Below are 12,441 nucleotides of genomic sequence, written 5' to 3' on the forward strand. Positions count from 1 at the left end.
TTTTCTTACACCATGTTTAAATGTTTTAAACAAGTCTGAAAAAAGTACCTAAAAAGTAAATAATTTCTTACAGTTAATATGACAAATACATGCTTGTTACTTTTGATTCCTCTTACTCCAGCATATGGAGGCTGGGCTGGCTGAACACCTTAATTCTTACTGGTAAACCATAAAGAGAAATCCCTGTAACACAAGTGACTCAAACTGGTTTGTTCCTAGAGTTCAAAACAGTGACAATGCCTATTGGTAGCTCAGTACCCAGAGTGCTCTGCCAGCTCACAGCCATTTAAAATCAGTGCTGGCATCTAACCTCTGCAAACAAAATTAAAAGAATATTGGTGTTATGTACCGTTGAAATAATAAATTTTTTGGTGTGCTTTGGATTAAAAAAAAATAATCAGTGAATTTGGGTTATAATTTACCTATTTAAGTGTGTAACATTTAAATAGTCCAAGTGGCAAATTTTACTGAAAGCACAGGGTTATCAAAAGACCAAATACTAGAGATTAACCAAAAAAACTACTTACACTATAAACAAAGAAATGAGAGGTGTTGAAGCCAGAAATGTAAACTTGAGTTACTTCTGTATACTTTCTGGTTATCAGAACTTATATAAAAGGAACCACCTTATTTGATACACTGAGGGCAAAGTCCATTTTCTTTAGACAATGAACATTTTAATCTTTGGAGGCAGTAATAGTACAACTACAGAAGAGAAGGCCAGTGCATCAAGATTTTAACATTCCATTCAACTACCCATGGAAAGTCTTACCCTGTTAAATCGCTTAGCTTGGAAAGTATGACCATTTGCACAATAGAGCTTCCGCCACCGCCGGGCACCGCGACGATAAATAGATTCTAAGATAAGTAAAATACAATTATATCCATGCAAGTGTGAACATTACACCATAACACATTCATGGACACTTTATACACTAATTTACAAATAAAGGGCCCAATCCTGTAAGTCTCTACTCCAGCAGAATTTGATGTCAATGGGAATGTCTTGCCATGAACAGAAACTACAATTTAGGACTCTAAAACCTCTTCACTGACGTGAGTGCTGCCCCCACCAACCAAAACCTCCGAACCCTGATGGTAATTACAAATAATTGCTATTGCCTAAAAGCATTCAAGACTGAGCCAAGAGAATGGAGATTGTCCAGGTATTACAAATATTTGAATAAAAAACCAACTATTTTATTTAAATTGAAAGAATAAAGAGGAGTGCCCTGATTTACACTTTGTTTGCTGCACTATAATTCCCTGATATTTTAGGCCCACAGCTGCCATCACACAATGCATTTTGCACTGGCAGTACCACATTAGGACCACACTGAACCACACAGAACTGCATCTTAAGTTGTTTTTCAAATCCACTTACGTTTGGGAATGCCAGTTTCTAAAAATCTGAGTGATGTCACACTTATCATCCATGTGTATGGTCAAGCAAACCAAATAAATTTTAAATGGGTTTCATTCATACCAATAGTATGCTTTTTTATAGCTTTAAGCACCCAAGTTAAAGCTGAGGCTTTTCTTAAGAACTAGTAGAGAACTAACAATTAACACTTGGGTAACATGACCTCAAATTTCAAGAGCAGGAGCTGAACTGAATCTATAAATTGACAACCACTGCTGTACGCAGGAAGACAAAAAAAAATATGACACTTCTTTACTGGTGACAAGAACTCCAAAGATCCACCTACAATATTCAACCAGCAAATTGGTAACTGTCCAGGAGAAGCTGACATGTAAAAGAAATGGTCATGTTAGGGGGCAAGCTGGAGCAAGTAAAACAAAGAGGCATGAGTGGTTACAAATTAGGTAAATTCTTATCCAGGAGTGACAAAATACAGCACAACTTTGAGTGTAGCAAGACCTACAATATTAACTCAATGTGCCTTCCAGCACAAAAATTTTAACAAGTTCATGTTGGATGAAAACACGCAACTTGCATCAAGTGGGTTTACTTCTGTTGTAAAGGTCTGAATTGGTTCTCATGAGATTTTCTCAGCACAGGAAGCTAATTGCAAAATACCAGAAACTCTTAGTTTTCTGTAAGCTGCGTAGGAATGTGTTTGAAAGTCCCAACCTCTGGGAGACTTGTCTTCTGTGGTGTCAGAGAAAAAGTAGTCACATACCAACACTGCAAGATTCCTCACACTGCCTTATGAACATGATAAGCTGATCTGGTGGGACCACATCCAAGGATGAATGGGCAGGTCTGCAACCTTAATTTAAGAGCAGCGGTTGAATGCAAACCATTGTAAAATCAAATATATTGGGGAGCATGGGGAAGGAAAGCCTCAGCTGCATAATCCATTCAAAAAGTTATCTGGGCAAATCCAATCTTAATCAAAATATTAATTTCAATTGGCACGACGAGGAATTCCCAAGAGTATAATTTAAGAGGTAAACAGTAATTCCGTCTTCCACCATTTCATTGAATTGCAAAGCATTTTCAGCACCATATACAGTTTTCAGAGTCCATTGAAAGACAGCAACGGGAGACTGCCTGAAAGGTGCCTGAAACGTAGTTTGATTTTTGGCCACTTCAGCTAATAAGATTGGACAGCACTGTTAGTCATCATGGCTATCCATCTTTGCGGAAAACCGGATAGCCTGTTGAGAAGAGTAATAGCCACATTTCCGTTTCAATTTCTTAGGTTCTATATCAAAGCTTATCAAGAGGAAAAATAAAAAGCTACTATTTTAATCAGTTCAGCGTATGTTCTGGGATACCATACAATGACCATTTACAGAAAGTATTTCCTTTACAAAAATGCCTACTTACTATCTTCTCCTGGACAAGGCATGCCAGGCCTTTCTGGTACACAAGGGAACACTGTAAGGTAAAGAGTAATGCTTCAGATTGATCTTTTACTTCAGATATAAAGATACATTTTCAAAATATACAACAGATACGAAAAGCACTTGTATCATCTGGGAAGAAAGAGGATGTCAAGGACAATGAAAGATCTATGGTGTAAAGCCAATGAGGTTCCTTGAAAAAGGTTCTTTTAAACAGCTGCTCAAGAGGTCTCCTGCATTCCGTAAGCCAACCTGTACTGAATTAGTTCACTGAAGACCTCTTGCTATGCTAGAGGCTAGGCTTAAACAAAGAATTGGAGCCAGGAACTCCCACATTCTAAGACTATCCTGACTTCTTCTGTGACCTTTGGCAAGTAATAAGAATTCTGGCTTCATTTCCGCATGTAAAATGTGGATTACAATACTTCCCTCACAAGAACATGAATGATTAATGCAAGTTTGTTCATCTGATATTATCACGGACACAAAAACTGGCTTCAAGTACTCATCAGAAGAGCTGTATTGCTACCAAATCTATAGATCAGACTTTTACTATAAGCATTAAGTACACTTTAACATTTTTAATGGCTACATCTCAACTCATTTTTAGTCGTAGTGTCCACGTGACAGCTACAGCAGTTGCCTACATGGCAAAGTAATATTAGGAAATTGTTTAGTGTATTTTTACATGTCAAATAAGGTAACTGAGCAACAGTAACTGAGAAGCCAGCACCATGTAACCAGCAAGCTCTCTAAAGACCACCCGCAGGCCATGGACCCGAGCTCAGGAACCTCAACCATAAATACCCCACGTTATAGAATCATAGACTTTAAGGTCAGATGAGACCATTATGATCATCTAGCCTAACCTCCTGCACAATACAGGCCAAAGAATCTCACCCACCCACTCCTGCAACAAACCCCTAACCTATGTCTGAGCTACTGAAGTCCTCAAATTGTGGTTTAAAGACTTCAAGGTGCAGAGAATCCTCCAGCAAGTGATCCATGCCCCATGCTGCAGAGGAAGGCGAAAAACCCTCAGGGCCTCTGCCAATCTGCCCTGGAGGAAAATTCCTTCCAGACCCCAAATATGGCGATCAGCTAAACCCTGAGCAGGTGGGTAAGACTTACCAGCCAGACACCCAGGAAAGAATTTTCTGTGGTAACTCAGATCCCACCCCATCTAACATCCCATCACAGGCCATTGGGCATATTTACTGCTAATAGTCAAAGATCCCATCATACTATCTCCTCCATAAACTTATCAAGCTTAGTCTTGAAGCCAGATAGGTCTTTTGCCCCCATTGCTCCCCTTGGAAGGCTGTTCCAGAACTTCACCCCTCTGATGGTTAGAAACCTTTGTCTAATTTCAAGTCTAAACTTCCTGGTGGCGAGTTTATATCCATTTGTTCTTGTGTCCACATTGTTACTGAGCTTAAATAATTCCTCTCCCTCCGCTGATATATTTATAGAGAGCAATCAAATCTCTCCTCAGCCTTCTTTTGGTTAGGCTAAACAAGCCAAGCTCTTTGAGTCGCCTTTCATAAGACAGGTTTCCTATTCCTCAGATCATCCTAGTAACCCTTCTCTGTACCTGTTCCAATTTGAATTCATCCTTCTTAAACATCGGAGACCAGAACTGCACACAATATTCCAGATGAGGTCTCACCCCTGCCTTGTATAACGGTACTAACACCTCCTTATCTCTACTGGAAATACCTCGCCTGATGCATCCCAAGACCACATTGCTTTTTTCATGGCCATATCACATTGGTGGCTCATAGTCATCCTGTGATAAACCAATACTCAGAGGTCCTTCTCGTCCTCCGTTACTTCCAAGTGATGCATCCCCAGCTTATAACAAAATTTTTTGTTATTAATCCCTAAATGCATGACCTTGTACTTTTCACTATTAAATTTCATCCTATTACTATTAGTCCAGTTTACAAGGTCATCCAGATCTTCCTGTATGATATCCCGGTCCTTCTCTGTATTGGCAATACCTCCCAGCTTTGTGTCATCCACAAACTTTGTTAGCACATTCCCACTTTTTGTGCCAAGGTCAGTAATAAAAAGATTAAATAAGATTGGTCCCAAAACCAATCCCTGAGGAACTCCACTAGTAACCTCCTTCCAGCCTGACAGTTCACCTTATGGTGCTTTAATAACCAGGCATTTATGGTCTTGCCTACACTAGTACTTTTCACAGTTTGCCTAGCACCCAGGACTCTCCACTGGAAATAGTAACAGAGGAAGCACTAGTGTAGACCACTGAGCACAGTTAGACATGGTGCTAGTTTAAATCACTTCAGCCTGTCACAACTGAAGTGGAGTCAAGGCAGAAGTGAAAGCATATTACAGCAGTGGTTCTCAACCAGGGATACATGTACTTCTGGGGGTATGCCATCTCATCTAGGTATTTGCCTAGTTTAACAACAGGCTACATAAAAAGTACTAGTGAAGTCAGTACAAACTAAAATTTTATACTGACCTGTTTATACTGCTCTATATACTATATAGTGAAATTGTAAGTACAATATTTATGCCAATTGATTTTATAATTATATGATAAAAATGAGAAAGTAAGCAATTTTTCAGTAATAGTGTGCTGAGACACTTTTGTATTTTTATGTTTTATTTTGTAAGCAAGTAGTTTAAGTGAGGTGAAACTTGGGAGTACACAAGACAAATCAGACTCCTGAAAAGGGTACAGTAGCCTGGAAAGGATGAGAGCCATTGTATTACAGTATATCACCATGTATGCAAAGACTTAGGTAATGATCTATTTGAACTAAGTAGAAACTAGAAGGGATCCGGAGCAGTCCTCAAGTCCAGCTCTTTGCATTCAGGCAGGACTAATTAAACCTAGACCATCCCTGAAAGTTTCTTAAAAACTGTCAATGATGGGGATTCCACAACCTCCCCAGAAGCCTATTCCAGAGCTTAACTACACTTATGGTTTGCAATTTCCTAATAGCTAACCAAAAATTCCCTTGCTGCAGATTAAGCCCATTACTTCTTGACCTACAGACACTCTCAGAAGTGAATGCCAGATACTACATTAAATACATGGAATTTTGCCTCTTCCCCCATGCCTTCCCATAGTGAAGATAGTTAACATTAGGAATTCTGTCCTAGGAGGTAGAAAGATCCATCATTTTAGGAATCTTGAAAAATGAAACAGTAATTAGGACAACAGCAATAACCAAGTATGACTGGAGTTAGAAGTTATGATTCTTGCTCATGTGCACAGAAATAAATTGATTCCCAAATCCAGGACTGTGAAGGTATTTTCCCCTCCTTCCAAGCAGACTGGCACTGAATGTTGGGGCTGTCTCACTTTCACTGAAGCAGGGGCCAAATATTCTGTGGCACATACTATCATCATTTCTCTGGTGACCCATCACTTTCCGAAGAATTTCAAGTTTAAACAAAAAGATAGTTTGGGACTGTGGATGGAGCTAAGTGAAATTTGTTTTTCCTAATAATACAACCCCTACTCTAAAGCACTGAACAGGAAACATATGTTAGGACATTGCATGATATACATCGCTCAGTCTCTTGTGACTATAAACAGGAAAGCAGTGGTGATGGCCAGACCCTTCCATCCTTCATTTTGGTGTATTTAATGTAGTACAAGGAGAAGTATGTATCCTCCAATTAAGGAAGTGCTGACATACTACGATGGGAGTTTGGGGCAGTTTTTTGCCATGAGGCCACTGAATGTTTTTTGCCATATGAGGCTTTGATGTTTGGGATGGAGAGACGGAGAAAAGTGCAAAATAGAGAAGGATCCTCAATATTCAGATATTATGAGATAGGCCATAAAGTATCAACTTATACAGAAAAAAAAAATATGTACTGGCCCATGGGTGTAAGGAGAAAGACAGCAAGTTCTATCCTACCATGAATTAGAAGCTCTGAATCCTTGTTTAGTTCATACAACCGAAAGGCTTCCTCTAACTCCAGCTGAGAAGAAACTGTGCATGGGTCTCCTAAAAAAGAATCAATTCAATTTGAGAATACAGCATTGTGACGGAGTCCTCCCAAGACTAGCAGCACTTAATTTTAAATCACAGTAATACTATGAATATTTATGCTAGTATCTAGATTAATATTAGCAGCCTCAATATTAATATTTCAACAGTCATCCTGAAAGAATCATATTCCAGAGACGCCATCTGAACTCCCTCCAGAATAAAGAAGAAGTTAAGACCTATTTACTCAGTAACTATTTTGATTTACAAGTCTTTACACATATGACCTGTTATCACACCCATTTAGACTGGGTAGGACTAAATGCGAGCTACAGATCTAAGGGCGTGTCTACACCGTGCATTAGTGCGTACCAGCTGGGATGAAAACTTCAGTGTGCACCAGTGTGTCATGCACTAAGTGTACATGTGGGCCCTGCTGGTGTGCACTAAAAAGTTCCCTAGTGTGCACTGGTGTAGTCATGTTTCAAACAGCACTGGCACTGTGTAGACAATCTTCTTTCTAAACATCATGCTGTTCTTGCACATACATCTAGTATCTATGATGCTAGAAAAGATTATTGTAGTTGTAGCACAGCATTACTTTCAAGGGAGCTATGAATCGCATGGGAAGGCTGTCTGCTATCTCTAGATCTTTCTTCAACAAATTAGTTCAAGCTGGAAAAAAAGAAGATTCTCCTCCAGCAGGTATGTGCACTTCCAACTTCCATCAGAATCAGGACTGCCTCAGCCTCAAAAGGGATGCCCAGTAAGAGGCAGGCACACTAAAGCTCTCAAATATTAAGTGGTTTTGGGGTTCATGAGCCTGAGTAGGTACTACTTCACCACATGAGATTATTAAGATTTCGCTCAAGATTTCACACACATTCTAATATTTCATAAATGCACAATGTTAAAACTGGGTTAACTTCGCCTTTATATTTTCTCCATCCTTCCTATCAGACACAAAACCTTAAAGTGAAGAGGAAAAAAAAGGCAGCCAATACTCTAGTACTTTCCTCAAATTAACCTGGATGAAGATATAAAATGAATGATAGTCTTAAACTCAAAATCTGAAGGATGATAAATATGTAGTTGTTCTCTCCCCACTGCCCCTTGGCCCACAAGGGACTATTCGCCCTAACTTTTGCAGCATGAATCACAGCTGAATGGGGATGTCATAACAGACCTGACCATTTTTTACCTTACATTTACCTACAGAAAATGTGGATTTGACTATATTTTAATTTTCGTTCTCATGATCATGTGATTTTATCACTGATATCACATGTAATGTCCCAACCCTTCGCAATTTTTGTTGTTAGATGATCACCTACTAAAATGTTTTGGCAGCAAGTATAAACTTCCTCTTTCCTGCCAGCTATGATTTGTCAAGACTAAAATAATTTATATGCTCTTAAAGCCAGACTGTCACGTCTCACTACATCCAATGTGAGAGATTAGTTCCTTTGTGGGACATGGAACTGCCCACTCTCTGCATAAATGCATGTGCTCCAGAGGCTTAAAAAAAGGAACTATTTTTATTCTTGTGCTGCAATATCAAACCAAACCAGTTTTTCTACCACCAAACAGGAACAGAGAACTGTAACACAGGTTTCAGAAATACAAGAAGAGAATGGGCAGATGCTATTAGATATCTCTAAGGAGATTTAATGCCTATAATGCTTCTGATAGATGGTAAATGTTTCATTCTCAAAACCTGTACTAATAGCTTTTTCTAGGTGTGCCAGGAAAATACGTGCTGTTCTCCCCACCACATTCACACAATCTTTCCTTTAAACTTTAAGACGAACAATAAAAATGTTTATTCACAAAAGGGCATAGTGACTTATTGCACCACAACATAAATAGGTCACCCATCTGCTTGTATACATCCAAGGTCTAGAGTGAGAGGCTAATAGAGTGAGTAAATTTAACAGTGAGTAAATTTTTCTGGAAAAAAAAAAAATTATGCTAGCTCTGACATGACCTACAGATTTCAGCTGTGCGCTCCTAACATTAAGAATCATGGCAGGTTATTCAATTAAGTGCTATTAGATAAATAGAGGAAATCTCGTAAGAGCACATGAACAAAGCCATGAAGGGAGGAAAAAAAGGAGATGGATTTTACAGGGAATAAGCAGCAAGTATCCTTTCAGGAGTAACATCAACATTTGCTGTTTTGCATGCATTCAAAGAAAGTTGGAAGTAATGAATTGTATAATAGTATGCATGTGTGAAAAAAAATAGAAGTTACAATACATCAAGCTTTTTATTTTACAAGAGCTAAAAAAATTAGACCTAGTAACAAACAAAGGAAAAATCGCATAGGAGAGTGTGACTCAAATAAAACTGTTTACTCAGGCAGTTTTAAGCCATAGTTTCACTGCTTGCTTATTAAATGCCATATTTCCTGTATTATATTCCCAAGAAGCATGAATAATTTAGTCTAGTGAGCTGTAGCCCATGAAAGCTTATGCTCAAATAAATTTGTTAGTCTAAGGTGTCACAAGTCCTTTTCTTTTTTCTAAAATAATTGAAAGTAAAAGCATGTGCATTATAAGCTGTCAGTTTACATACTAGTAGTATAAACAAGCTGTATTGAGGGTATTTTAAAAAAAGCTTTGGGAAAGGAATTTTTGTGCAATAAACTAAATTACAAGTTTCTAGGAAAACTAACCTGACTAAGGGTTTTCTTTGGCAGGCAGGCAAACAATGTATACTGAAGAGCTATACTTAGTACATATGGGTGGGATTTTCAAACACAATCAGCATGGGATGAACTTTGCTCCCAGTGAAGTCAGTGGTCAGGCCAATGCTGAATGCTTTTGAAAAATCCCACCATATGAAACTAAAAGATTTCAGCATAACCACAGCACTATTAATAAGCCCAATTTTTCACCCTTCTCTAACTTAGGATAGGGCTAAAGACCGCTGGCAGAAAATACCGATATTACAATTCAGACTGAGTACAAAAATTAAGTTCCAAGAAAATTCCTTATATACAGAAGTTAAACTATTCCCTTTGCACATTTCAAAAAAAAAAGAAAACTTATGGTTTTATAGGCCCTCTCTTCAAAATGGAAATCTCATCTATTTAGTTTGTACATACAGCTGTAGATATTTGTGCACAGAGTCAGTTTCTCTTTAAAAAGAAAACAGAAAATTATTTGTAGTCATAGTGTCCATCCCCAGCATGCACTCATAACAAACTTTCCACATCAGTATAATGGTAGAGGTATACTACTCTTCTACAAGTCGGCTCCTCGGAAAGATGTATGTGCTGAACTGTTACTACTGTTCCTTCATTCTACAACACCACTCTTCTCCCCTGAAGAAATAAGGTTTTGAATCAAGGGGTCTGATTGACAGCTCACAGAAAACAATGGGGGGCAGAGGGGGTCACTTCAATAGGATTTGATATGTTGCATTAAGATGCTTAAGTCCATTTCCATAGTTTAAGACTAGGGTTGGAGGAAGGAAGGGTGGGTAGGTTCTGCAACATTTGACCCTAGTGGTAGCTATGAATAAGATTACTATGTTTTTTGTTTTGAACTAATTATTTAGTATAGAATCCAGATACCACCATTATGGATGTTTTATAAATAAATACTTTCAGTAAGAAAATAAGTTTACAGAGGAAAGGGAGGACTGGTTCTCATCTGAACTCAGTTACACCTTCTTAATTTATGTAGGAGAAGGATGGAGATCTAAATTGCCACAAGACAAAACTATGTGATGTCACTTTACCTTCTTCATCAATCCATTTCATAGTGAAGAGTTGTTCATTGTCAAAGAAGCACAGGTCTCGAACCTTATTACACAGTCCTTCAAATGAGATGGAAGGTTCAAAATAGGTTATCATGATGTCCCTGAATAAGGAATAAATTTAACAAAATTATTCAAACTCAGAAACTACAATGTTGTATGCAGGACTACAGAGTTATTCATTTCCTGAACTCTACTGCTTGGTTTGCCAATGCCAAAAAAGTCTTCCAAAAAAAGTTCATCATCCTAAAGTACTTCCTTGTACTCTTATCTGTTTTAATCCATGTGTAACATGAATACACCAGTGCTAGGGAAATAATTTGGCCTTTGTAAGCCATTAAAACAGAATTAATAAGCACTCCAGTTTATTTTCCGCAATTTAGAACCTGGGCTTCAAATGATTTTATTACCTGTTTGAAAACTGGAAGAGTAATCATCTACTTTTGAAAGATTAAGATGTATGGCCCTATGCTACATCATTCCAACATGCATGCTACATCATGAAAACACCAATCACTTATCAACAGGACAGATTTTAGCTATATATGCAAGTAACCAGTACCAACAGAAGCTGGACTGAGAAGAGGGAAATGCTACAATTTATAGCTAGAAAGAAAAAAAATTCTGTAAGGTTAGTTAAGCAGTACATAAGAAGCTTGTTTGTTTCATGAATCTATATTATAGTGAAATAAAATCTATAAATTATTTCTGCAACAAATGTGCAACAAGCTATGAAATGTTCATATAGTCTGTAGATGTACATAGCAACTGACAAGACAGAAGAAATCATTGCCCCCTTTTTGAGCTAATACTGACAGATGAAACAAAACATTAACAGTTCCAGTAATAACTGGGCAGGAGGCCAGCAAAGGAAGGATTCATGAAGTAAGTGGGTTCTAAGAAGGTATCTGAACTGGATAATCTATCAAATAGGTGGGAAACCAGCTCCAACTATTGGAAGCAGCTGGGGGGGGGGGGGGGGGAGGGGAGGGAGCATGAAGCAGTGAAGCAAAGAACAGGAACACAGATGGAGGAACAAAAAAAGTGTGTTTTGGGAGAAAGGGGAGTAGCAGGAAAAAGAAGAAAAAAAATTACATGAGCCATTGACAGTGAAGAACAGGGGTAGGAAACAATGGTGGTACCATAACAAAGCTCTACATGCAATCCCAGAGAAGCCAAGTATTTTTATTAAAATGACAAGCAGCTAATAGCACCGCCACTTACTTCCACAATTTATGTTTGTGGTTGATGGTTTCTATATATTAATGATCTAACATGACCTTTTTAAGCCATCATCTTCTGCCACCCTTTTTCCTGCCTTGTTTAGACCTTAAACTCTTCACGATGGGAACAATCTATGGTACTTAGCACAACGTGGCCCTAGTCTGAGGACTTGTCTACCCAGAAAAGTTATACTGTTACAAAGTAGGGTGTGTATTTAAACCACTGAACTTATGCCAGTATATTTGCTTGAGTGGACACACTTACTCTGGTATAAAACAGTGTGCCCTTTTTTGGTTTAAAGTTATGTCCTTTCAGAAGCAGTTTAAAATACTCTGGAATAAGACTGGCTTTTTTCAGTTCAAGTCTATACTGGTGTAACCAAAACTTAAATTCAGCCAGAGCTGTACGGAGCGCAGCTCCAGTAAATATTTTCAAACCTTAACTCCAGCCTGATGCTGTGTGGTGTAAACCAGCGCTTCTCAATCTGCGGCCCTCTTGGGGTCCATGAGCCAGTTTCAGGGGGCCATGGGGCAGAAGCCCAGAGCCCTGCTGCCCCATAGTTGAAGCCCGGAGCCCCACCACAGGGCAGAAGCCCTTAGCCCCCCTCTCCTCCAGCCCAGCAGCTGAAACCCGGAGGCCACCCTGACACCAGTGGGCCCTG

At 38.7% G+C, this 12,441-nt stretch overlaps 1 protein-coding gene across 4 annotated transcripts in view; it reads right to left on the bottom strand.

Moving 5' to 3' along the window:
• PRKCI (protein kinase C iota) overlaps positions 1–12,441 on the bottom strand; it is a 53,424-nt gene that overhangs the window by 23,159 nt on the left and 17,824 nt on the right. For all 4 annotated transcript variants that reach the window (XM_073359458.2, XM_073359457.2, XM_073359456.2 and 1 more), the window contains 4 exons: positions 10,539–10,660; positions 6,720–6,809; positions 2,798–2,848; positions 773–858 (listed from right to left, as the gene is read on the bottom strand). In XM_073359458.2, coding sequence (XP_073215559.1) covers positions 773–858; positions 2,798–2,848; positions 6,720–6,809; positions 10,539–10,660 — 349 coding nt within the window. The remainder of the gene's footprint in view (positions 1–772; positions 859–2,797; positions 2,849–6,719; positions 6,810–10,538; positions 10,661–12,441) is intronic.

Source organism: Lepidochelys kempii, chromosome 9, assembly GCF_965140285.1.
Source record: "Lepidochelys kempii isolate rLepKem1 chromosome 9, rLepKem1.hap1, whole genome shotgun sequence".
Taxonomy (NCBI): domain Eukaryota; kingdom Metazoa; phylum Chordata; order Testudines; family Cheloniidae; genus Lepidochelys; species Lepidochelys kempii.